We start from the raw sequence: 26,667 nt of genomic DNA, 5'->3' as shown, positions 1-26,667 counted from the left end.
TTATTTCCAATCTGGAAAAGAAAATGAGTAATTGGGGAACATGACAAGTCGGTCTTTTACTAAGCTGCATTTTTAGACAAGGAATGTTGTGACGTGCTATTTCGAGTATGTGACCATTGCAAAGGCTCTGCCTTGTACATGTTTCAAGGCAGGACCAATTCTCCTCCAGCTCAAGCTGTCTTGGGTGTGGTCTCCTGAACCTGGATGAGATAACCTGAGCAGGCTCCTCCCAGGGCTCAGATTCCCTGCTTGCAGGATATTCCATGTACTTCGAAATAAACAGAAGTTATGGAGAAAGACATGATTGCTAAGGGACTCTGGACTTTCCTCTCACAAGGAAGTATATATGTTTTTTTTTTCCTCCTAAAGTAAGTCTTTGCCAGTCTACACCCATAAAAACAGATGACCAGTACCTTTGGAGAAAGGTAATTGTTTGTTTTTAGGCCATAAAAATGAATCCTTGCTTTGTTTTCAAAGGAACATGTTCTTCATGCAATCTATACAAACAGAATGACAAGTAGGTGAGGTCCAGGATGGGAAAGATAAAACTTCATTTGTTGATTTTTGGCCTAGAGCTGAAACAATGGGACAAAGGAGTGGCCTGTTGGTATAAGCTCTATAAAACACAATAATATTACTCATGTAAACAGAAGAACATAGGAGAGGCTTAATGAGATAAATTACACCAAGTCACCGCATCGGGGATTAAAATATTCTGATGAGGCAAATACTGAAAGGTCCCAAAGAAAGAAGAGAAGGAAGAGTGATAACTTGGGATTTAGAAAACAATGGATTCTTCTATCTAGGCTGCTTACTGACAAGGGGAGCATTCAGAGGCCCAAAGGGACAGTGAACGTCCATTAACAGCCTCGATTTTATCAAAAAAAACCTCACTCTGGGCTCAAACCACTGGTACAAAAAGCCTACATTCTTTTCTTCCCTATTCTTTCTTTCCTCCCTGCACAACTACAAAGCAATATTCTGCAAAGGTTATAAAAGCAGTGTTGAAGTCTCTGGCTTCGTTTGCATTCAGGGATGGGTTGGCCTAACAAAGTGTCAGTCCACAACATTCTCAAGTGAGCGGGGGTGTGGGGGGGAAGCAGCCAGCTTATCAATATCTCAGACTGCCCTGTGTACTTGGCTGATTGGCTGACACTGACTTCTTCATAATTTTATAAGGACACGTGGGCACAAACTGATACGTTCAATTTCAACGCAATATGCTGCCAGGTCATCAGTGGATATTATATATTTATACAGCTGACTGCATGAAAGCGTTCACCCAAGGAAGGAACACAACTTTTTCAAAGTTAGAATCAGGTTATTGTCCCTTGGATAAATTTCTTCACAATGGTGATAAACATGGGTTGTTGAGTCATTCAGCAGTTTCTTAAATTCCTAAAAAAATGTTTTTAAATGATAATAACAACCAGGTTCTCTGCTCTGCCCCAGATGAAAGGGTTGGCCCACTCTCCTCACATAGGATTCTCACCGCGTTTTGAGCAACATCTTCCTGAGATCCTGACACTTTGGTGTTCTCAAAATTTTGACTGGTTCTTCTCTTTTAAAGATGGTTAAGGATGGTTAGGACTCTTGGAACCCACTGTGGAGTACAGCACTAGGCTCTCTGATATGCAAAGCAGGGATCCAAATTTGTGGCGTTAATCACTGGGCTATATAGCTGCTCCGGCAAATATCTTAAAACTGCAGTAATTTTTCTCCCTTGAGGAAGTATCTAGAAATGGGCATTTTCTCCAAGCATCTGCAAAGTGTAAAAACAACAATCAGACTCAGTCATCCCTTTGCACGATGTCTGTCTTCATTTGCATCTGTATCAGTTCGCTGACCTCCATTCACATCCATGTCTGCGTGGTACCCAATGCACACTTCCAGTCTTACATCCCTCAAGCAACTCGAACGCATGCAGGAGTAGAATTCTTTACCTCTTGGGCCAGTACAGTAGCTTAGCAGCTAAAGTTCTCACCTTGCAAGTGCCGGGATGCCATATGGGTGCCGGTTCTAATCCTGGTAGTTCTGCTTCCCATCCAGCTCCTTGTTTGTGGCCTGGAAAGCCATTCGAGGATGGCCCAAAACCTTGTGATGGGACCTGCATCCATTTGGGAGACCCGGAAGAGGCTCCTGGCTCCTGGCTTTGGAGCAACACAGCTCCGGCCATTGTGGCTACTTGGGGAGTGAATCAATGGACAGAAATCTTCCTCCCTGTCTTCTCCTCCTCTCTGTATATCTGACTTTCCAATAAAAATAAATCTTAGCAAAAATTCATGACTTCTCTAAGGACCTTTCCCTTTCTGCTATACAGTGAGAAGTTTGCTTGCTTCAGCTCTGAATTAACCAGACTCCCAAGAAGGCTCTGGTACCTTTTTGATGGCTAACAGTATTTAGGAAGCTAAGACCCAGACACCAGGTAGATTTATAATTATCTTGTTTCACTTTGAAATGTCTCCTTGTGATCCAGGTCCAGCAGTTGGATGATTGGATTAGAGGAGATGAGATATTTTATGACCCTTGATTCAATATTGACAAAAGCACAGCTTGTCCACTTTGGGGTTCTATTGAGATTCTATCCTTTGCTTCTCCCCTCAGCACTATCAAAGCAGTTGTGTTGTCTAACACTCTTCGTAGACTTTTAGTGAAGAGTTCTGCCTCTCGGCTCCCATCATTCTGTGCTCTGTTCTTCTGGGATCTCTTTGCTGAAGGAGAAAACAAACACTTTTTCACCAAGAGCCAAATGGGAAAGACAGTAGTAGAGGGGTGAGCACTGCCAACCACCAGTTCCCCTTATCGCTCTTCTCCCCAACTTGGCACATTCCTGGCAGAGGAAAACGCAGCCGAGGCCAGGATTCCTAAGCAAAGCTTTCCACTTCTGTTTTTCTCCTTACGGAAGAAGCATCCAAATGAACACGGAAGGTCAGCCTGGCCAGTCATCCATGCAGGAAGTAAGAAAATGCTAGAACATGGTTTTCGAATTTCAATGAAGACAAACCAATATGGTCCATGTTAGCCTATCAGAGAGGACAGAGGACAATGAGCCAGATAGTCAAGAAGGTGGTGGTAAGAGTCAAGAATATGAAGGCAAAAGGGACTCTCGTAGCGTTATAATTTCTTTACAAAAATATTTTCATGTATTTGAAATGTAGCATGACAGACCTTCCATCCCCTGGTTTCCTGCCCAAAGGCCCACAACAGGACAGGGCCAGGAAGAAGCTGGGGACCTACAACTCTATCCAGGTCTCCCACACAGGTGGCAGGAACCCAGGCACTTGGACCATGACCCACTGCCTCCCAGCTGCATGGGCAGGCAGCTCAACACATGAGTAGGGTAGCCGGGACATGAACCAAGCACTGTGACACGGGACACGGGCATTCCAAGCAGTGGCTTTCCCCCATAGCACCACAACATTCACTCTACTAGTCATTATTTCTCACAATAGAGAAGAGCAGTTCCTTCTTCTAATTCTTCTACTCAGCAGAACTTCATACAGTCCCTCATCTCTTCCATACTTTGAAGGCACCTGCATTTTTGCTAGATGTCAACAAATGTGGGGAAAAAAGTCTCCACAAGCAAGGTACACGTTCCAAGTTAAAAAACAGTCCTGGGTCAGATCAGATTCCCAGAAAGTGCCTAGCTGGTATCTAATTGACTTCCTAATGTATATATGTATTCCTCAAGGTCTTCCCAAAAACAATTCACATCCATTGGATAACATGGCGTGACAGTCAAAAAGAGCATAGTTCAGACCCAATTCCATTAACCTCTCACTGCTTGACCTCATTCTTTACTTATTATCTAAATAAGCAACGCGGGGCATTAAGCCATCAAAAGCAGCAGTTGCGTGTTATTCATTATTTGTAAATAGCCTTCCAAAGTTCAGAAGTTTGCAGTTACAGCTCCAAAGTGATATGTGGGCTAGTGGCTAATTCTTTATTTTTCCTTCACAAGTACAAAACAGTCTATGAACAGAGAAGGGATGGGAGCGCATGGCAGTCACTGGCTCCTGAGTCTCTCTGAGACCCCACCGATCCAGTGGCATGACAGTTCCAAGGAACAGGATCGGTGGGGTCTCAGGGAAGCTCAGGAGCTGTGTGACCTGCCACAATGCGCACACACAGAACTGTGGTCATTTGTAATGCTCAAAGCGCATGCCTAGGACGCAGTTCCCCCTCCTCCCAGCCTTGGCAGTTCACTGGAAACTAACTCCTGTAAGTACCAGCGCAGGGCTTGTCTCATTGGAACGGGCCGATCTCACCCAGCACTAGGTCCTCCAGCCTCACACAAGTTGTGTGGATTTCCTTCCTTCCTTCCCAGCCTCCTAACTTTTTAACCTACTGAGTTGTTTTTTTTTTTTTAAGTGTTTAGAAACTTAAGGTGTGAATATGATGATCTCCTCTGTAGTAAAGACAAATACTTCAGGAGAAATGCTTGTTGGAAAACCAGTTTTCTCAAGGAAGGTATTCTTCCTTGAGGCAGGCTGTTTACATTCATCAACGTTTCTCTAATACTTGTCAGTGTTTGGTAACACTTTTTCAAGTGCCAAGGATTGCTTGCTAGTTCTTCTGAAGTGTGGAGGCTGCACAAGGGTGGGTTGGGGGGAACCAGAATGTTAACTCTGTTCCCTTGGGGCTTTTTCTGTCATGGTGAGCCATAAGTTCTTTTTATAGTTTTCATTTCACATGATCCTTAGTTATGTCAATGATGGCTAGAAATACGGGACAGCCTGGTTGGTCGCTGTGTGTGACCAGCTGGGGGTTCCCTGTATTTTCTTACTTGCCTCCCTTTAAGGTACTCAAATGGATTTCACACTGTGGATTTTCTGTTCACTTACAGATTAGAATCTTGCTTATCAATGTTATAGAAACATTTCCCTTTCAATAAACACAATAGGAATAGGAAAAACAAAAGCATACCAGATGGCTATAACAACAACAACAAAAAAATGATTAGGGGCGCCCAACAGTTGACTCAGCTCATACATGACTGCTTCACAGGCCTTTCTCTGGAAAGTTCTTTATATCCTAGCATGTCATAAACACAGTTGATCCTCCCACGCATGGGCTCACACACCAAAGAGATCAAAAATATTTAGGGGGAAGAAATTATATCTTATTTTTTAAAGATCTATTTATTATTGGAAACACAGATTTAGAGAAGGAGAGTTAAAGATTTTCTGACCCCAGGTTCACTCCCCAAATGGCTGCAACAGCCAGAGCTGGAGCCAGGAGCTTTTTCCAGGTCTCCCCTATATGTGCAGGGTCCCAAGGCTTTGAGCCATCCTCGACTGCTTTCCCAGGCCACAAGCAGGGAGCTGGATGGGAAGTGGAGCACCCGGGATGTGAACCAGTGCCCATATTGGGATGCTGGCGCATGTAAGGCAAGGATTTGGCCAGTAAGCCATAATGCTGGGCCTAGAAGTGATATCTTCAACTGAACGTGTTAGACATCGTTTCTTGTCATTCTTCCCTAAGGAGCATAGTACAGCAACTGTTCACCTGGAACTGATGTTGTGTGAGATATTACTGTAAGTGGTCTGAGACGACAGTAAGTGTACAGGACAAAGTCTGTGGGGTTCTATGGGGTTCTATGGAGGCCATCTGACCCAAGGCACCTGTCGGTCTACACACCATGCTGTCTGTCGGTCATGAACTGCATCTGCCTCCTGGGTCACAGATGAGCATGGCATCACGGGCCAAGACTTACTGCTCATCTCAGTTCTTTTCAAGATGGATATTTAAAGGTTAGTAAACACAGGGATAATCTATTTCGAAATACTGAGGAAACTTAAAAATCGTACCAACAATTTATAAGTTTTACTGCTAGATTCAAGTGATAAAAGCCTAGTAGAGCTATTCATAATAGGAATAGAGAAATTAAAATAAAATTTATTTCCTGCTGCCTTATTCTTAGCATATAAAGTGTTTTCCCTCTTTATTTTATAGTAGGTTTGCTGGTGATGTTGAACTTTATGGTCCACAAAATGAGGCATTAGAGAATTATTAGTGTAAGGACCTAATGCATTTAATGACTTCCCTTTTACATCAATTGATAACTAACAGCCATTTGGGACTTGAAGAAAAAAAAAAAAAAACAAAAATAAAATAGCATCAGTAACGAAATGAAAGTACTACAAGATTCCAAGCTAAAACACTGGATAGGGGCCAGCATGATGGCTCAGTTGGCTAATCCTCCACCTAAAAGCATTTGTACTATTCCTGGCTGCTCCACTTCCAATCCTGCTCCCTGGTTAAGGCTTGGGAAAGCAACCACAGATGGCCCAAAGCTTCAGGCCCCTGTAGCTATTGGGGAGATCCAGAAGAAGCTCCTGGCTCCTGGCTTTGGATCGGTTCACCTCCAGTCATTACTAACACTTGTGGAGTGAACCAGTGGATGGAAGATCTTTCTCTCTTTGTCTCTCCTTTTCCCTGTAAGTCTGTCTTTCAAGACAAATAAGAAGACAGAAACAGAAAAAAAGGAAAGAAATCCTTAAAAAAAAAAAAAACACATAATATTCTGGCCATTGGTATGAAAGCTTTTCCAAGATAACAGCAACAACCAAAAAATAAATATTTTTTTCATACTTTTAAAAACTAGAAACAGTGTAAGTCAATTTTTAAACAGTGAAGTCAATTCCATCTAACTATGTGAATAATGAAACTAAAATTGTTTTCCTAGACATCAGAGACAGAAAGTGAAAGAGAAACCACCCAGCTGTAGACACTGTCCCTACACTCAGCGATTTTCAACACCTTGCCAAAGTTTCTTTCTCTTCCTACACGCTTTTCATTTGCAGTTACAGCTGTCATTTCAACTTGCATGTTCTGCCACTCATGTTTTCAGAATAACATCCTCCTGTATTATAACCACACGATTCTGGTGTTAAAAGAATCCCAATTCTGTGATACCTGATACCCAAGCCTTATGAAAATTGTCCCTAAATACCTTCCATAGTTGCTCGCATCTTGATTCGAAACTCTATTGACGATAAATGCACGTTAAGTATGTACATGCAAACACCAGTGTGTTACCGTGCGTCTAACTGTTCCACCTAGGCCTAAACTTTCCCTGGCTTCCCCAGAGCTTCCAGCCTAAAATGGTGTAGACCAGGTCAATTCAAGGTTTAACCCTTCAAAGACTCTGAATGATCTATTCTCTGGGAGAATAGATCATTTAAATGACACTGTCAAAGTAAAGGCTTTTCTTTCAAGTGTCTTGGAGTCAAGTTGATTCCCTAGCAAATCCTTGGCCTGCAGCAAGAACCCAAAGAGGCCAAGGTTGGCTCCAGCTTTCTTTCCTATAGAAGAGAATCATCAAATGTGTTTCCTTTAAGTGTTCTTCCTTTATCCACTAATTGCCCTTAGGCTTCTGTTCCATCTTGCTAAAGGCTAAAAAAAAAAAAAGTGTACTATCCCAATTTTTATCGACTTTAAAATGGAATGAAAGGAAGACAGGAGCGTTCACTTCACTGAGATCCATTTATTCTGGTCTGATCTCTGGGCAGTATTTGATCTGGCCCCAAAAGATTGCCATTGCTTTTTCAGGGCATTTCGCTGTCGGATGTAGGAAGTTCTAACAGAAAGGCCATGTACCTGAACTATTAAAACTCCTCATAGATCTCTTTCTATTGGTATGAAGATCTCAAGTGAATGAGATGACACTGATATATTGAGGAGTGTCATTATTCATACCATGAGGAAGTAGTCTTGGAAGGGACACTGCTATGTGCCCAGACCATGCTGCCCAGGGCACTTAGATCTAACACGACTGTGTTTTCACAGACTACCTTGGATGGAGGGCTCTCCAAGGACAGAGCCTTCAGAAACACAAGTTCCACCCTGGCTAAAGGGCGGGCTCATCTGCAAACCACAAAACATGATCAAACATGTTTGGCCAGCTAAGAAGTTTATCCCCTGGGTGCCTCGAATTCTCAAACAGTTTATTTTTATCCTAAGTGAATGGCTAATGTCTTACAAGTTTTAGGGCTTTCAGAGGGAAAACAAATGGGTGGGCTGTGCAAATAAACACAGCATTTCCTCTCAGGCTCATCCTCCTTTCCAAAATTCCTCTTTCTCTCTTTAACTCTTTTCACTACCCCCAGCCTTCCTCTTCCCAGTCTTGGTCGCTTGTACCCTGTGAAAGTACTGAAATTGCAGAGACATTTTTTAATTATAAGTACTACAGTAATGAATTCAAGTACACTCATTTATCATAAAGGGCTTTCTCATCCTCTCTAAAGCATACTTTAAAATGCTGTGTATTTGATAACATTAGTACCAAGCACCTTCCACATGTTAATGTTCAGCTTTTCAGATACTCCCGACACAGCCCCCCTCCGCCCAGCCCCCGCACCCCAATGTCCAAAGACGGCAGAGCATGGTGGTGGTTCCAGAAAAAGCACATTTATCTTGGTGTTTGAAACTGCCTGTGTGGTCTCCTCCTAATTTATTTGCACTCCTATCCCTGGGGAGAGCATTGCAATCCCCCTAGGCAAAGGGAGATTAGGGAAGGGGCTGTCTGTTCTCCCCACCCTGCCAGAGCAGGGAAGACAACTTTCCAAGTCCCACAAGTTCTTCTGGCCACTGTACAAATCCTTCTTGAGCTCGGAGGGTTTCCAAAAGCCCTAATTAGCAACTTAGAGTACATATTTCTGTGCGTTTGCTAATGATCCGGCTACACTTGTAAGCAAACAGAACCAACATATCTAATCAATGCTGGAAAACCAACCAAACGCCTATTAAACATCTGGATGTGATTTCCCAGTGAAAACAAAAACACATGCAGGTTCCTTTGATCTGCGTCTTAACAAAGAAATTGTTGATAAAAAAAAAAAAAGCATATTGGTCAGTCGGTGTGTCCTTTTCATCCAGTCCGCTCGCTTCTCTTCAAACGCTCCCAGTTTAATTTGGTTGGTTTCCTGCAATCTCTAATTTTACCATATTGTGTGAAACCACAAGGGTTTCTTTGGATGTGATTTTATTGGAGGTTTTACTGCTGCGCGGATCTGCTACTAACTGCTTCTCCCTCTCTGCCTTCGCCCCTGCCCTCCACTGCTTGCCCCTCTCGTGTCTGTCTGTCTCTTTGGTTGGGGAGAGCAAGAAAATGTTCCTGAGCAATCTCAGATAGTATTCTCTCGGACCTCTACATTCCTAAGTTTAGGAAAAACTCCTCAGCTAAAAAAGCTAAGGAAAAAAAAAAAAACTAGTGGTAACTCAGTTAAAAAGAAAGTGACAATTTATCTTTAAAAATCTGCTACAAATAACCAAAACTTATATTTAAAAGATGCCTAATTTCCAGGAATGATCAGAATCCTTTTTTTCCCCCATTACCTCATTACCCATAGCATATAGTAAAAAAAAAAAAAAGCTTTGTAATTACTTTGTAGTTACTAATGATTTGAAATTTTAATAGCAATGATGAGTGAATGGAAATATACCCATATATGCATTGAGGTATACAGTATGATAATTTTTTTTCTGCAGAAGATCAAAAAAGCCTATTTTTAAGAGACAATTTCTCGTGGAAGCAGTGTCCTGAATATCATTTTCCATGAAGATATCAACGTAAATGCATTTATTAGAGGTAAAGAAGATGAGGGTTAACAAGACCTCGGATAGAAGACCAAAATGACAGATTTCATGAGGACTATTTTCTTTTAAACAGGCTGTAGGCAATCTGCACATATATTATTTATTTAAAATGTAAGATTAAAGTCACTTGATTGTTTAAACGCCATGATTTGCAATGCAGTCTGATGAGAGTTTTGCAGCGTAATTATTACAGCATGACAATCATGGGGGGGACTATGACCTTGAAAAAGGGCAGAGGCTCCCACTCTGCAGGAAGGAGGCTGTTGTGGATAAGAAGCAAGCCCTGGAAAACCAACCATTTTTATGCAGTCTATTAAAGGCCTCCAATTTAAAAATCATTATGCTCTTTCTTTTCTCATGATATTACACATTATAAGAAAACCACAGGCCTAGCCTGGTTTTTAAACTCCTGGTAAGAAGGCAGTAGTTGAAAGAGAATTTCCAGTTCCTACCCACAGCAAGCTGGGGAAGAACAGGTACATTTCCTGCCGTTATTAGGGAGCATTTAGAGACAATGTATTAGAAAGGATGCTGAAGGAGGCGGAATGAGGAGGGAAGAGAAGCAGTAGCCAGACTTGCATTTCTGTCCTCGGACACAATGTTGAAATTCTCTCTGCAAGGGACAGAATGTTCAACCAGGGTACCCCCAACAGGTGCATTTTGGGGAAGCCAAGGAGAGCAGGCCCAGGTGGACTATTTCGTGCACAAGCAAGCTTAGGGCATGCCAACATTCGCTGCCTAGTCCTCAAGCTAAGCTTGAACTTCCCAGCCTGGCATGCATAGCCCAAGCACTAAGTCACGAAAGGACAAAGCCTGCTTGCCAGGGATCGTTTCAGAAAGTCCTACACGGGGAGCAGGGCTACGAAGGAGGGAGACGCAGCGTTGCCTAGCTTGTCATATCCCAACAAAACAAACATGAGCGCCCCTCTCGCAGGTGCACCTCAGAACTCTGCAGAGCTAGAATCCTGAATGTTAAGAACTTACATAGGCCTCACTCAGGCTGGCTGACACCCGCAGCTCATTTTTCATTTATAATTGATATTTGGGGTTGAAGCAATTACAGACAAATCAATATCATACATATTTCAAAACAACTCCAAGCCGTGTAACATGTTAGTCAAAAACGATTCTCTTAATATTTCACGAAAAAGAACCACCCCGCCCTCTAAAACACATCTTTAAACACAAACGCACTTCTGTTTAAATAAACTCCTTCCTCTAAGTTTCGGGGAGACAAAATAGTGGGAACTCTGGGTTACAAACTGCAGAAAGCCAGTTCCGAAGGAAGACGAGTACTGGTGGATGACCTGTCCTCCATGGAGGAAGTGTCTGTTGTTTGGCTAAGGCAGCGTTCTTCTCTGTCTGCTTGGGATGCGGAAAGTTTCACTGAACTGTTCTTTTCCAAGGAGCGCAGAGGAAGCACAAAGACAGGATTTCTACTGTGTAGTGTATTTAGAGAAACAGAAACGGAGGGCTCGCAGTACTAATTACAGGGCATTGTCTGGTTCATTGGAAATCTCAGAACCCCTTTAATCTCCTGCCGCACCTCTAAGGGCCCTGACCAAGTCACCCAGCCAACTCTTGCTAACGTGCTGCTGCTACCCGGGGCTGGGCCAGGAGCACCACCCAGACAGACCCCAGGGGGTGCGGCGGGGGTGGGGCAGGCAGAACAGGTGTTTAAGATCTCAGGACCCGCTGACTCCATTTTCTCTCTTTGTTACGGGAATTAGAAACAGACTCCTGGTCCTGCGGCCCACCTCGCTCCGAAAAACCTCAGCCGTCTCCCTTCTTTCCCCACCCCGTCACACAGCCCAGGCAGGACTTTTCCTGAAAAACCCGGGATATTTCGCGCCGCGGGCCATAGCCACCCTCTCAGCACCCGGGACACGCGTCTCCTTATTCTGGGGGCACCGGAGGGGGGGGTATCCTGCCCGCCTAAATGAAGGCAGGCCGACCTTTCTACAAAGTGGCTTGAAATCCTCCAATAAAAGCCAAATCCTTCCCACCCCGGGCGCGAGGGAGGTGGGGGCGCGTGTGCAGTCGCCCGCTAAGCGCCCGCTGCTCATTCAGGCAGCCGCCACCAAGTGCACAACCCACGGTGCTCCGCAAAAAAAGTCTAAGAAATTTCGGCGTGTGTGACCTCACTTTGCAAGAGCAATCTCGGAAGACGATGGGGGAGCGCACAACCAACAGGTCGTCTCCCCACCCCCCCCCGGGCGCGATCGCGACGCAATGGAGTCCCCGAGTCACTTTCACTGAGCGTGCAAAAAAAATTTTTTTTTACGCAAGCGAAAAGTGAACAAGTGGTAGGATTTCAAGCAAACTCGAGCCCCCAGCTGCCGCGGCGGCAGCACGCTCGCTCGCGCGCCCTCGCGCGTTCCTCCCCACCCCACACACCCACACGCGCGCGCGAGCGCACACACACACACACACGCACACACACACCGGCCCCACGTTACTTTGATCGACAGCCCAGCCCCACCGCTCTCCTTCCCACCGACCTGCCCATCCGTGGGTGCCAATCTCCGCCGCTCGCCGCCTCTCATTGGCTGCCGCTTTGGAGTCCCCGCGGGCTCCTCCAGGAACAGTTCCTCCCCGGGCTCCGGGAGGGGGATGGCCGCGGCTGGCGGAGGAGGGGCGGACGGGGTCGGTGGGTGGGGAGACGGCGGCGGAGAGGGAAGGCCGAGCCAGGCTGGGAGCACCCGGGCTGGGGTGGGGTGGGGGGGAAGCCGCCATAGGCTCGGGGCAGGCGTGGCGTCAGCGCCCCACGTTGGACGCGGAGAGGGCCATTGGTTGCCGAGGGCCTCGGTCTCTCGGTGCGCGCCCACACAGCCGGCAGCCTCCCCGGGCCCACGTCCCCACGCCGGCTCGGGGCTGGGCGGGGCCGGCGCTGGTTAGCTCCGGGAGTGTGAAACCGCGTGTTAATGTAACCGGTGCGAGAGGCGCGGGCGGCGGCGGCGGTGGTGGCGGCGGGTACCCCATGGCCCGCGTTCCCTGAGGCGAGCCTGTGCGCCAGCCCTGCCCGCCTCGGGCTGGGCCCGAGCCGCGCGCGCGCCCCGTCGGGGTCGCCCGCCGTGACTACTTGGACTCGCCGGCGCGGAGTTTGTCCTCTTCTCTCCCCTCGCCCTCCTCACCACCACCACCACACACACACACCTTGTCGTGGATGTCGTCCTCCGGCGTGTGAGAGAACTTTGCAGGGGGCTGGAGCGCCCTTTCCGGAGAGGCCAGACGAGGACACGGGCCGCGAGGAAGGTGGACTCGGAGCGGCTGTACCGGACGAGTGCGCACGGCTTGGCGGCGCCCTGATGCACCCCGGGCTGGGCTGGAGGAGCAGCGGGTGCTGGCTGCGGGACTGCTGCCCTCCGTGAAGTAGCTCGCTCGGGCCAGGAGGGTTTGTGCAACCGCGGAGAACACCGGGTGCCGGTGGCACGGGGCGTGCCGAGCCGCCTCACGGCGTGCCCTGCGCACTTTCCCCCGCCTCGTCATCCCTTGCTCCCCGGGTCCGGGCTGAGGTGTTTGGACCTCCGGGCTCGGAGTCTCACGTTTCGGCTTCCACGGCGAGCGCCCGGCCAGCCACACCACTAGCTTGTGTGTTGTGTTTTTTCTTGTGTGTGTGTGGTGGGGGTGGTGAGCCACCGCGCCACCTGCACCTCGCCTGCCGCCGCCGCCGCCGCCGAGGTGAAAATCCGGTGAGGAGGCCGAGCAGCCGAAGAGCCGAAGGAAACCAGCCTGCCCGGATCCGGTGGCCCGCGACGGGCGCCGCGCACGCCGAGCGCCCCGAGGGGAGCGCGGCGCCCCCACGCCTCCCCGCCCCGGCGTCTGAGGCCGGCGGCGCCTTGGAGCCAGTCTCCACCGTGCCTTGGCTTCCCGGGCGCCGGCGTCGCCGGGTCGTAGAGCTTTGGAGCAGCCGGGCCCCGGGGCGTCCCGAGATGTGGCCCTGAGGGTGGAGAGCCGCCGCGGGCGCCGAGTGGCCGGTGCGCCCCGCCAAGCGCGCCTGCGTGCGTGGCCAGCGCGAACCCGGCTCCTGGCCGGTTGAATTTTTTTTTTTTGTCTTCCTCGCCGGGATTAAAGTTGGAAATTGAGCGGAGAATTGAGTTGCCCGGGAACAGAGCTGCGGCCGCCGCCAGAGCGATGTTCCCGCAGAGCCGGCACCCGGTGAGGCGCGGCCGGGGGTTGGAGGGGGAGTCGGGAGCGTGGGGTTGGGGGACTTTCTCGCGCTGTGGGGAGGTGGGCGACTGCGCCTGGCATCCAGCGGAGCAAGGCCTGGGGCGCGGCGCGTGCTGGTGGTCGGAGGGCTATGGGGAGTGCACTGAAACTTAATTTACCCTCCCCCCACCACCACCCGCCGCCCCTTCTCCTCTGGGCCCCTTTTCTGTTTGACGTCTAGACAGGGCGGCCGCGGGCACTGGGGGAGGCTGAGGTTTCCGCGCCGCAGCCACATCCTGCGCTCTCCCTCCCTGGCGGGTTCGGCGGCCCCCTTTTGTTTCTAGTCTCGCCTATTTGCATATCAATACGCCCCCCTCCCCCGTTCCGGGTGCTGCGGGAGGTGGCCCTGCCCTCTCTGGGAATGGAGGGCTGAAGAGAGTTGTTTGTCTCCTGGGGGGGGGGTCCCCGAGGTCGTGGACGCCCCCCTTGGGGGAAGGGGACGACGCGGCCAGACTCTCCAGCCTAGTTGCCTCTTCCTCCTCCTCTTCGCGCCCGCCCCCTGTCCCCGGGCAGCCACCTCTTTTTCTCTCTTGGATGTTGTGACCCCGGAGAGGCTAAAAGATTCTGTGTACCTTTTGAGAAACCTGGGGCTTGGAGGAAGGCGCATTTTTCCCTGTCCCCAAAGTGAAGCATAAACTCGAGTTTGGGTCTTCGTGGTCTCCTACCGTTTCTAACTTTTTTTTTTCTCCCCCGGTTGTCTCACACATCCGTCCCTCTCCTCCTATCCTCTGCCCGCCCGCATCCCCGTCCCTCGGTCCCCCTTCGCTGATGACTCCCAGACGCCGCACCAGGCCGCAGGCCAACCCTTCAAATTCACTATCCCGGAGTCCCTGGACAGGATCAAAGAGGAATTCCAGTTCTTGCAGGCGCAGTATCACAGGTGCGTGTCCGGCCGCGCGGGCCAATGGTCGCGCGGACGCCCCCGACCCTCTCGCCGCCCGTCCCTGCGCTGGCCCCGATTGCACTGAGTGCTGGCGTCCAGGCGGTGGCGTGTGGAGTCGCAGTTAAGACCTGTCATTCACATTAACCTCTTCCCGAGCCATCTCGGTTCTGTCTCCTCCTCCTCCCATTGTTTCCCTTTTGCTGGCTTGCTACAGCTGTTCCAAGGAGTTCTCTCTTTGGTGTGTTTAGGAGTTGCATGAGAACTGTCAATATTTGCACTGCATGGATTTATTTTGCAACAGGCTAAGCTGAAACATGGGTTCGATCGATGCTTCGAGCCCTGGCGTGCGAGTTCAGGGAAGCAAAAGCCATGTTGAAATCGCTTTGGCTTGTTTGAGACAAAGTCCAGGAGGGAAGGAGGCTGGGTGCTTTCAGCTTGTGCGCATCCGTGCGGGTGGGAGCGAGGGAGGAGATGGGGGCCGGTGCTCTCCTGCTCTGGCCTCCCAAATTGGTTTGCTTAGAGGGAGGGAATGGAGCTGTTTCTTTTCATCTCAGCCTTGGGTTTCTTCCAGTCACAGACCTGCCAGGTAGTTACACAGGAGAACTGTTTGTTAGTCACTGGCTGTCTGCAGTGAATACCCTCAGAAAGGTTCGTCTCTTTCCCCGCTCTTTCAGAAGCTGGGCCTGATTCAAACTGAGAAATCATTTTCAAGGCAGCTTAGAGCTTTGTCACACCTCCCCCCCCCCCCCCCCCCGAGATGAGGGTAGAAGATTCGGCTGTGAATTTTGTGACTTGGGCAGGCTCCTTGTAGCTAGCCTCTGCTCCCATCAAGGGGAACATTGAGCCTTTCAGAGCTGTAGCTGCTTGCTGTATTCTGGTAGGAATTTAAAAAAAAAAGCCCTCAGGGTTTTGAGAAGTACCAGCCAGTGTAAACGTCATTTGCTGTAGCCTGAGCTGGAGACAGGAGTGTGCTAAGAAGCTGGCTAGTGCCGCAGGCGAGGGGCCAAGGTGGGCTCGCTGGTGTGCCCCAAGAAGAGCAGGGACGGCTGCGGGGTCCCTTGTCCTGCCCACCTCGTCGCCCTTCTTTCCTGTTCCGTGCAGTGGGATGAAGCTTTGGGGGGTTCGCCTAGATAGTTTGTGGCTTTTCCAAATTGGTCTGTGTTTTTAACTTGATGTGCAAATACGGAAGGCAGATGTTAAAACAAGTGACGTCGTGTTTACATTAAGATGCCTGTTTTGTTTTCGTAGCCTGAAATTGGAATGCGAGAAACTGGCAAGCGAAAAGACGGAAATGCAGAGGCACTACGTCATGGTAGGTATCAGAAAGTGGAACTTCCCCTTCACGTCCTGTCGGTACATACGTGTGCTTGGCCTGATTACACATGCAAGCTAATGAAACGCGTGGTTCTTCTCTTCTCTTTACAGTATTATGAAATGTCCTATGGATTAAACATTGAAATGCACAAGCAGGTAAGCTTTGGATGAAGCTTGAGCTGTGTCAGAAATCGGCTCCTGCGGTTCTGCAACCGTGGCCTGGTGCTCTGTAGTGGGCTGTGGGCCTTGGGCTTTGCACAGTCTGTGTTGCCTTGGTTTTCCCTTTCTGTTTATGGGTGGTACTCTCTGTAGCAAGGGTTGATTACAAGGTGAGGTGTTTTTGAAATGTGAATGAGCCATTTTTCTTTTAGGCAGCAGGGAAACGAAGCCTGAATTGACTTGTTCTCCTGGCTAGAGGGGCCGTCCTTTTGGGAGATCTGGGTGTCCGGTAGAGTTGCTGAAGTTGCGAACAGCTGATGTTTCTGTGTGGTTCTGGAGGCACGCGTGCGCCTGGGGGGATGGAGGGAGAATACCTGGTTGAGGAGTTTGTGTGAGCAGGTTGGGCAAGCTGCGTGATGAATTAGAGCTCTCGATGCTTTGGGGCTAGGCAAAGTGAAACTCAGCATTAGTGGCTTATTAACAAGCATTGTTTTTGAGAAACGTGTCGGTTGATGGCAGGTTTGGAGGTAAAAGCGAGAGGGACAGATCATCCCTTTGTGGCCACGGCACATGTTGGAAATTTCTTCAGTCCTGCTGCTTTGAAAAGCGTGAGAAGATTAGTGACTGGAAAGCTGTAGGTATGACTATGAGTTTGCAAGTTCCCATAAAATTCACACTTACGGCTACTATAATGGTATATAAAAAGCGTATTGAGCTGGAACAAGGCACTAAGGGCCTCGTAAGAGAGGGAAAGCTACATGATTGCTCAGCCCGAAGGACCCTCGATGGAGGAGTCATTGTCTGCCAAAGAAAGCATTAGTGGCAGGGTGTAAGTATTGCGGAGATTAGCTGACACTCACTTTTTCATCAAGACGCTGGTACAATAAGTCTTTTAGAAATCGATGGCCTCTTAAAAAATTATCATCAGATGAAGTTGCACAGTTGGACACATTTCAAAGTGCAACAATACAATTCTTACTTGATATATATGTGCTATGTCATCTCAAACCCTTGTTTCATTAAATTAAAGAGCATGGCCGACCGGCTGGGGCACAGTGGAGAAATGGATTAGTTCACCCTTCAGATCTTCCTTAGAGTCAAAGACTTTCATTAAGCAAGTGTGTTTCAAGAGTTGAATTCTGCTTTTGTAACACTGCATTCTTTGATTTTTAATTCATCATAGATCTCCTCATGTTATCATCCTGTACCTTAGATCTGTTCTCAGATATGTGTTTGGAAAATGAGACTTCAGACTTTTTCATTAATAATGTAATTCAGGCTTTAAAAAATGCTGACTTTTTTTATGTGCAAAGTTGGTAGCTGGGTTGGTTCCTGTGTGTGTGTGTGTGTGTGTGTGTGTTTCCATGACCAGAGGGCCTCCCTGAGACACCACTTGTAACTTGCTGACAGTCAATGGCTTAGAAGGGCTGTGGCTGACATGGTCATTCAAAATGACTGAGTAAACCCACATGTCCAGAAATGCTGTTTTTGTTCTGTAAGTTAATCCTGAGTGGGGGTAAGTTTTCTGGTAACAAATATTCTAGAAAAGGAACAGGAGACTGAGCTTTTTTCTTCTTAAACCCATCAACTCAAAAAATTGCGTCACCTTATCCACATTTTTTTCTCCCGGGGGAGCAACACCCCTGTGTGATTTTTGTGTGCAGGTGCGGGGCTTCTTGTGGGGAGACTGAGAGAGGTATGTGATTTTGCAGGGTCCCTGTAGGTTATGTAGTGAGGTGAGCTCTTCCTGGCAGTGGAGGAGGAAGAGAGAAGAGGTGAGGAGGGTCAGGAGCCGCCTGGCATGAAAATAGTTTTCTAAGGAGCCTGTGCAGGGCGGCGCTGAGCCCTTGTGGGCATGTACTGTCTGGCTGTGAGGCTGTGTGCATTCACAATACACTGTGTATAATTGGCTCAGTAAATGTGAAAAATGTGCAAAGCTGAGTGGCACCTTGTTCCTCCTGGCAGGGTAGTAAGTGCCCGCCCCACCCCAGACCCCCGAAATTTAGTTTATATTGTAAATGCTGACAGACCCTTGACTAGAGTGGTCTGCAGCGTCGTGCTATAATTCAGTTGCAAGTGGCCTTACACTGGAGAAGCATCCTTCCGAATGTCACACGTTAATAAGAAGTTCCGAGGAGGCATTTGGTGCCGCAAGTAATCATAATTTTTATTAAAACTGGTGACGTCTGGCCCCCAGGGTGTAGCCAGGCTCAAATTGATGCTTTTTGCCGCCTGATCAACAGCATGGCCTAAGTGCTCATTATATTGTAGAGAGGGCCTTTGGAGCTCTCATTAGATTTGACAGGAATTCTCTCTAGGGGGACACTGGGCATTAGCGAGACTCCTGACAGGCTGAAATTATTCCTGCTTTATGGCTTATAACCAAATGCTAGCAAGGCATCATCAGGGGACACAAAAAAAATTGGCATTTCTGACAACATCTTTGTTACGGAAAAGAAAAAAAAAACGCACTGATGAGGAAACTTTCCATGGAGATGGAGCTTCATGCTGCTCGGCGTGCCTGCGGTGAGAGCCCACTCCCCCTCTCCGGCTTTCCGGGGCTGTGGCGAGAGACTGAGTTGTAGAAATTTCAGCTTCAGGTCTCACCACCTCCGGCTTTTCCGCTGGGAAGTTGTCAAGTGGAAGTGCATTGAAGTCACTAGCGGTAGAATTGTGGTTTCCTTTCTTGGTGCGGTGCCCGCGCTCGGTGTTGATGTTGTCTGGACACTTCCGGGCAAAGCCTTCCCCTAACTTTTCTCGGTGCCCTTCTGAAAATGCAGCCAAACAGGGATGGTAATAAATACTGAAAAGCCGCATGGTAGCGTGAAGGCTTGTTCCCTTGTTCATGTAGATCACATACTTGAGCACGCTGCGCTAGAGAGAGGTAAGACTTCCCAGGAAGGAAGACAATTCTGGTATCGTCTGAGTTAGGCTGCATGAAGAATAATAGGTTGATGTGACCTCGGTTGTTTGCGGGGCTATGCCCGGTGTGTGTGGAGGTCGTTGGTTTTTTCTGTCGCTCGTCTTTGCTATGCTCCTGATTGGTGTTTTTGGGAAGGGGATGTACCACAAATGCACACAGAAGCCTCCTTGGTCTCATTGTTCTCCCTGCTGATGAGCCCATGCTTCAGTGGTCATCAGGGCCCTGGTTCATGCAGCGGGTCACAGCTTTCCACAGCGACTTGTCTGCCATGGGCACCGTCAACATCCTGTGAAGCACATGGGGTGTTGCGACTTGCTTGGTGCCGAGCACCTGTTAGCTTGAGCTGGGGTTGTGTGTGACCCCAGGTGGCTTCTTGTCCCCACTAGGCTGCTGTTGGGATCACCAGGCCAGTGGCAGAACTCATGGCCCGGTTCTCATTCTTGTGCTGATTAGACCACATGATCTACAAGACACATCAGGGCTAGGCACGTGGTCTGTGTGGTCTGCGAGTAGAAGCCGGGCCTGGGAACGGGTTGTAGTGACTGAGGGTTACCATCGTCAGATTAAAATACTTTGAAGAGCAGCAGAGACCCTTGGCCCACCGTAGTGGTGGAGTGCGTGATTTCTGATTTCTGCCTGCCACGGGTTTTATTCAGCAGGTGGGGTGCTAGCGACTCTGCAGGCAGGTGCCCGGGCAATGCTTCCCAACAATACATCTACAAAAAACGATGGTCTGCCTTACAGTTTGCTTTTGGGGTGAGGAAGGCGAAAGAGTTCATGAGATCCTTGCTGCAAGCTGCGTGTCTCAGACTGTGAAGTGTTGCAGTGAAACTGCTTCTACGGTTTTGCTGTGTACTTTGAAAACTTCTCAAAGACGTTTCTTATACATAATTCTCTTTTTTTGGGGGGTGGGGGAAGAATAATAAAGTATTTGAAATTGTTGGGGATTCATTCACCTATGGGTTCATTTCTAAGATGAGATCACAAAGGGAGAGAAACAGAGGAAAAAATGTTCTATCTGCTGGTTTTCATTTCCCAAAATGAAATGACTGTAGTAGCTGGGGCTGGGCCAGGCCCAATCTAGGCTGGGCCAGGCCCAACTCTGTGTGGGACTCGTGTGGATGACACAACTCAAGTACTTGAACCAGGGCGTACATAAGCAGGAAGCTAGGGGGGAGAACACAACAAGCACCAGAACCCATGAATGTTGATTTGGGACTTGGGCATCCCAAGCAATATTTTTACCACTGGGCCATACACGTGTGATTTTTTTGTCTCCAGTCTCTCACCTTGCGATTATTTGGAAGTTAAAATGCCATAAAATGATTGGCTGGAGTGCAGGTGCTTAGAGTTAAGGCCTAGCAGGTACTAATAACCTTGTAATACAAAGAGAGCAGTTGTCATCAATGTTGGAGTGGTCCCAGCTTCACTTTGTTCCAGCCAAGGCCTGGCCTTTGCAAGCGTTCAAGTGTTCAGAACCTAGATTTGCAAGTGTGAGATTAGCGTTTGTTTTATCAGCACGCAGGGCCCATGTCGACACGCTGGTCCCTGCCCCGAGCCTGTCAGCATTGGTGTGGTAGCTGCTGCTCGTTCCAGAGCCTACCGTGTAGCCTCAGGCAAGACATTTAGGAAGGTATCAGAAAATTTAGTGCTCACATGACATTTTAAAAATTCAAAATGAGTGCTGAAAATATCCGTATGGAACAGAATACCATCATTTTCTCTAAGGAGAGATGGGTGTGGGTGAGGATGAGGCTAGGGAGGCAGAGCTGAGGAGTGCAGGGGCAGGCATCCTCTGGGGGTGCCTGCCCTCTGCGGAGCGTCCTGCAAGGGGCTGGGATCAAGTTCTGAGCTTCTCTGGACCTGCTTCCCCCGCTGCTACATGAAGGGCTCCTTTGAAAGTCTGACCGCCACGTGGATGGGGCAACGACTCACCCACGCACCCACCGCTCTGAGCACTTTGGAGTGGGAATTAGAGAATTGTTTCTGCTGGAGGGCTTACATTCTTGCAAAAAAAAAAAAAAAAGTGTTTATGAAGAACCACAGGGTTAAAAAAGAAAAAAAAAATGGAACCATAGGGTGGAATCTGTTCCTTTAGTAAAAAAATATTGAATCATCTTGAGTGGCCAAGGAACCATGGTGAATTTCCAGGGAGCCGAGTTCCACCTGTTGTGGTCCCCAGGAGTGGACTTGGGCTGAAAGAAAGCTGAGACATTCCCCAGGCCTTCCTGGCTCAGTTGCCCATCTGCCACCATGGGTAGCCCGTGCCGCTGAATTCCTGAAATTCTTACTACTAGTGTCTGCTATAATGTCTTTTAGTTAGACTGGGAACAGGTTTTTTGTTTTTGTTTTTTTTTCTGGTTGGCTTACTTGACAAGATTAAGCATGTCTGTCTTTCAGATAGCCCTCCCCAAAGGATAGATGAGTTCTGCATAAGTGTGTCATCAGGTGGGTTTGTGGGAATATGATTTGGTGTTTCTGGTGAAGTTTGTGTACGTGTGTGCACACTCAGGTGGATACTAGGTATGCGTGGGTGTGGACAAGCACTAGAGGGTTTTTTGATTCTTTTCTAAGTTTGATCTAAAAAATGAAGTATGTTTACACTTAACCTTTCACTTTAAGTTATTCATATCCTGCCATTCATTTGGTGGCACAAAAATGGTGAGTTGGTCTGCAGTTGTTTGCAAATGCATATTTTAGAGACCACAGTCACCTCAGTGTTTCTGAAATGTTGATGTATGCGGTTCTGTCAAATGACCTGTGAGTTAGCACAATTACATTTCATTAACAGTTACATTTTTAGTTTCATTCTGTTTGCTTGCTTCAAAGTAATAGAGAATGGCAACCGAGCCTAATTCGTTTATTCCCTTCCCATCCATCTTTTAACACAGGGTATAGAAAGACACGTCTTGGGTTTTCCATGCAGTATTCTTTGCTGCCTATTCATTCTTTGGCCACAAAATATGTTAGCAGGAAAGTGATGGAGTACGGTTGTTTTGGTCTAAGAGGAAATTCTACCACTGAATTTCTTTCCTTTGCAAAGCAGAGAAGAACTCTTCAGTGTGACGGAGGTTCATCACTGTTCACGGATGAGGGCGGAGTTACGTGCGCCAACGTGCTAAACATTCCAGAGGTGTATGGTGAACGCGTTGGCCAATAAAATCCATCATCCATCAGATGTGTGTGTTAGTGTCTTTGAACTCACACATCCGAAGTCGCGCGGTCTCCCGGACCACTGAGAGTGCGTTCTGGTTACACTGGCCTTGACACTTGGGCCATGACTGACCCAACGAGGTCAGTAGTCCGTGGTATTTCGTTGAACCCATCAGTCCCATGGCCAGAGTAGCAGACTTAAGAAACTAACCGACCGCACATATGTGTCCCATGGACATATGGAACAGCAGAGTTCGGTCTTCTCAGTGCTGCTCCAGTTTGTCCAGTGTGTCCACTCTGCTTCCATGGTCACCCACCTGTCGGCCCCTGTAGAACCCAAGCTCGGGAAAGGGGACATGTCTCCAGGGGTGAGTGGGCAGAGAGCTGAGGAGCTCAGGGCTTTGAGCTGTGTTTTGAGTGTGATGCCCTGCGCTTTGAGCAGCCCCACCTTCCTTCCCAGCCGCCTGTGTTAGCCCACCCTAAGGCCTTTCCCCTCCAGTTTATCTTGGCCCCTGCAACTTTCTCTTCCCCGCAGTTCCTTTAATCCAGCCAAATGGTCTGCTTCTTGTGCTGAAAGTATGTTTTGTGTTTTCCTGTTTTTCTTCTAAAATGTCCAAACCTCTTTGTCAAGCTCCGCGTGGCCTTCCTCATGCCCCTTCAAGGTCCAGTTCAAATAACACCGCCCGCTTCCTTCAAGGCTTTCCACCGCCGCTCCGGCCGCAGCCGTCACGCCACTGACTTTAGGCGCGCTGTTCTGGAAGAGTATTTTTCCAGTGCTGCTTTTATGATGGTCACTAGATTGCAGTTGACTTGAAGCTAGAGCCTAAGCCTTACATGTACCTGTTCCAACCCATCATGCGGATCCAGGCACCTGTCACATGGTGTGACTCAGGGACTCCTATGTAGAGTGGGAACCGGTACCTTGTGCTGCTATACTGCACAATCGCAAATCAGGTGAAAGCTACTTTGTAAAAAAAAGAAAAAAAAAGTATATTAAGTTTACAGTTTTGCCCAACAATTTTGGCGGTTTTCGTGCATCTGAAGGTCTTTCCACAAGTCCTTGGAGGCTGGCTAACAAACCATAAGATACCACTCTGGAGTCTTATGCAAAAATCTAAAATCTGTTTGGGTCTAATCATCTCATCTAGCCACTTCTCATTTGTTTTTCTTTTGGAAAAAAGTGATTTACACTTGGAGTAGCCACTAAAGCTTACTAATGAGGAGTCTAATTAGGTCAGTGTTCTCCAGTTTCTGCTGAGAAAAAGCCAGCACCCTGCACAGCCTGAGCTTGAGTGTGAACTGAGAGTGTGTGTGCGTGGTACTGTCTGCGTCAGGGACAACCACAAGAGCCACAAGAGCTACTGAAAAGTATGACGAGCAGGGAAAGAGAGGCAGAACTCCTGTCTCCTGGTTCGTTCTGCAAATGGCCCGTGATGGTGGCGGCTGCGCTGGGCTGTACCGCAGCCAGGAGCTAGACACTCCGGCCAGATCTCTGAGTGAGTGAGCCCTCACAGGTGCCAGCCACGGTCTGCAGTAGCTGGACACCGCGGTGAAGGCCACCATTAGGGAATCCAACCCAGGTACTCTGATGTTGGGTGGCCTAACTGGTTGCGTCACCACTAGATCCAACCAACTCTGGTTAACATTTTCATTTTTTAAAAAATTTATTTGTGTTGGAAAGTCAGATTTACACAAAGAAGGAAAGACAGGGAAAGATCTTCCATTCACTGTTTCGCTCCCCAAGTGCTGGCAGTGGCTGGCTGGAGCTGAGTTGATCCGAAGCCAGGAACCAGGAGCCTCTTCCAGGTCTCCTACGCGGGTGCAGGGTCCCAAGGCTTTGGGCCATCCTTGACTGCTTTCCCATGCCACAAACAGGGAGCTGGGTGGGAAGCGGGGATGCCGGGGCACAACCCGGCACCCATATGGGATCCTGATGCGTTCAAGGCGAGGACTTTAGTCACTAGGCTATAAAGGCGGGCCCAACCTGGTTAACATTGTATGTCGTTGTGCAGCCTCTCAACACATTTTCTTAGGAAAATTCTTCATATACAGAAAAGGAGCGCGCAATGCATCGTCGACACCCACTTGCCTGTTATCCCTGGAGGCTCACAGTGACCATCTTTCCTGTCTGTTACAGGTCTTAGAGATGCCCACTCCTCCCCCTCAGTCCCTAAAGGATTCTAGAGAGTGTGGAAGGTTTGTTCCACGACCAGCACTTAGCATCTAGAGTATGAGTGAAGGAGAAACTCCATGCACTTCTGCGGCATTCTGTCTGAATGGGTTTTCCTAGTACGTTTCTGCTGGACTCGCCTCTGATGTAATTGTGTTCGGTGAGCCACCATTACGGGTGCTAAGGCGCTGTATTTCTCAGTGGTCCCCTGATAAGATTTATGTCCTTAAGGACTCCTCCTGCCAAGCCCCTTCCCTTGTGTTGTGGCCCTTTCCTTGTAAAATGTAAGATGCAGCCACTGTTTTTGCTCGGGAGAAATCTTTGATGTTATAGTAATCAGGGAGTTAATTTTAAGGAAATAACCCTGAGTTTGGAAGTTTTGGTGCATGAAGACTATACTGCTGGAGAGGATCACTTGGGAGTAATTTGTGCCAGAAAGCAGACATGTTTGAGGGGGACTCTTCCCCAGGGCTGTGGACTGTGGCCGGGCACCTGGTGGGCCCTACAGGAACACAGCCTTTGTCCCTGCCCAGCACCCTCTTGATGCCGTGAGCAAACAGCCAGTCACAGGCGCTTGCAAGACGGCTGACCAGCCAGTGTATTGACACGCGCAGACACAATAGAAAACTGCATTAGGGGACAAGCCATTGGGATTTGCAGTAAATATATTACAGAACACAAGTGACTTGCCGATACTGCTTGTTTAGCAGTTTGCAAGGGCAATGGCAGTATGGATTTTTGAATTAGAAGGGACGGGCTGTTCTTTCCCTGTGCGGGAACATCTAGTTTGATGGCTAGGGAGAAAATTGATTTAGAGAACAAAAATGTAGCTGCCTTTATCTGTGCCATTTGAAAGGCTCCTATGGATTAGTGAGTGAAAATAAAAAAGGTCGCTTTTGAGTTTGCCAAAAGGCGGGGGGCTCCACGTTGATCTGCGCCTTGGCCTGGGGTGGTGGAGAATGAAGGACGGGCCTCTGAGGCCGTGGGGGCAGGCCGAGCATCCCCGCTGTGGCCTGCGGCGTGGGTGCCTGTTTCCATCCCACGCGTGTTTGGTGGACAGGCCCTTGGGCTTTCAGAAGTCAAATGTGGGTTTGTTCCGGCCTGTGAGTCCTCAGGCCCCTACTGCCAATCACCCCTTTCATTCTGCCAGCCTACCTGTGTGTGGATAGTGTCTCCTGAAAAGAGAGAAGACAGACAGTGAGGGTTAGGGGAGGATGGCATTAGCACTTACCCGCTGAGTGGTCCTCACGAGTCCCCGAGAGACTGTGTGACGAACGCTTCCTTGGCTCCTTTAAAACTGCCACTGCTGTGGGACTTGTAGGTCATCCTCCATTTCACTTCCACCTGTTTTGTCAAGGCCAGCTTCCTTCCTCTCTACTCCTAAATTAATTTACTTTTCATCCCAGCCCACCAATTACAAAGCCTTTTGTTTCCGTCTAAGATCACAAGCATTTATCTTTAGGCTGAAAAGGAGAATTTAGAATCCACACATATAGAAGTAAGTCTTCTGTTGACAGTCTGTGTTCTGAATAGTCTAAAGGAATTAAAATGCCTTACTTTGGACAGACACCAAAATGTGTCCTTGTAAGGCACTGACTTTTAAGTAATTTCATGTCAGCTGCCAGAAAGAAAATGTAATTGTATTGAGTGGTTTTTTTTTTTTTGATTTTTGGTTTTTTGTTGTTTTCATTGAAGAGGTTGCATGCAGTGAAATGTTGCTTCATTGTATTGAAGTAAGCTTGACAGAATAAAGGACAGATGATATTTCAGATTTTGATTTTTAATTTAAAGATATTTTGTTTTATCGGAAAGTTAGTTATACAGAGAAGAGGAGAGACAGAGAGGACGATTTTCCGCCTGATGATTCACTTCCCAAGTGGCCCCCCCAACGCTGGTGCTGAGCTGCTCTGAAGCCAGGAGCTAGGAGCTTCTTCCAGGTCTCCCACGCAGGTGCAGGGTCCCAATGTCCTGGGCCGTCTTTGACTGCTTTCCCATGATCTCGAAGTTGTGTTTCTGCCCGTATTTTGAGTAAACAAAACTACACATAACAAAAGACCGCACAACAGAACTAGCTCTCCAGGAGGAAGAGTGCACAGCCGCTGGGGTGGGCATCCTAAGCCTGCCATGGAAGCTGGCATTGCTGGCTCCTGTGCCAGGCATGACTTAGTGGCACTTTTTTATTTGTCTTTGTGAGAGGAGTTTGGAATGAAGGAGGGCTCAGCGAGGACCAGCAGTCCAGGACCTGCCCAGAGGCTC

The 26,667-nt window shown here is 48.3% G+C and overlaps 1 protein-coding gene across 10 annotated transcripts in view; it reads left to right on the top strand.

The window, feature by feature from the left end:
• Positions 1-13,511: 13,511 nt before the first annotated feature.
• Positions 13,512-26,667, top strand: part of TLE1 (TLE family member 1, transcriptional corepressor) — an 80,487-nt gene continuing 67,331 nt past the window's right edge. For all 10 annotated transcript variants that reach the window (XM_004591797.4, XM_058657344.1, XM_012928866.3 and 7 more), the window contains exons 1-4: positions 13,512-13,758; positions 14,589-14,689; positions 15,941-16,004; positions 16,118-16,162. In XM_004591797.4, coding sequence (XP_004591854.1) covers positions 13,735-13,758; positions 14,589-14,689; positions 15,941-16,004; positions 16,118-16,162 — 234 coding nt within the window. In that variant the 5' untranslated portion in view covers positions 13,512-13,734. The remainder of the gene's footprint in view (positions 13,759-14,588; positions 14,690-15,940; positions 16,005-16,117; positions 16,163-26,667) is intronic.

Source organism: Ochotona princeps, chromosome 31 (genome assembly GCF_030435755.1).
Source record: "Ochotona princeps isolate mOchPri1 chromosome 31, mOchPri1.hap1, whole genome shotgun sequence".
NCBI classification, from domain to species: Eukaryota; Metazoa; Chordata; class Mammalia; order Lagomorpha; family Ochotonidae; genus Ochotona; species Ochotona princeps.
The sequence above is the reverse complement of the archived record's forward strand: the minus strand, read 5'-3'. Positions and strand labels throughout refer to the sequence as shown.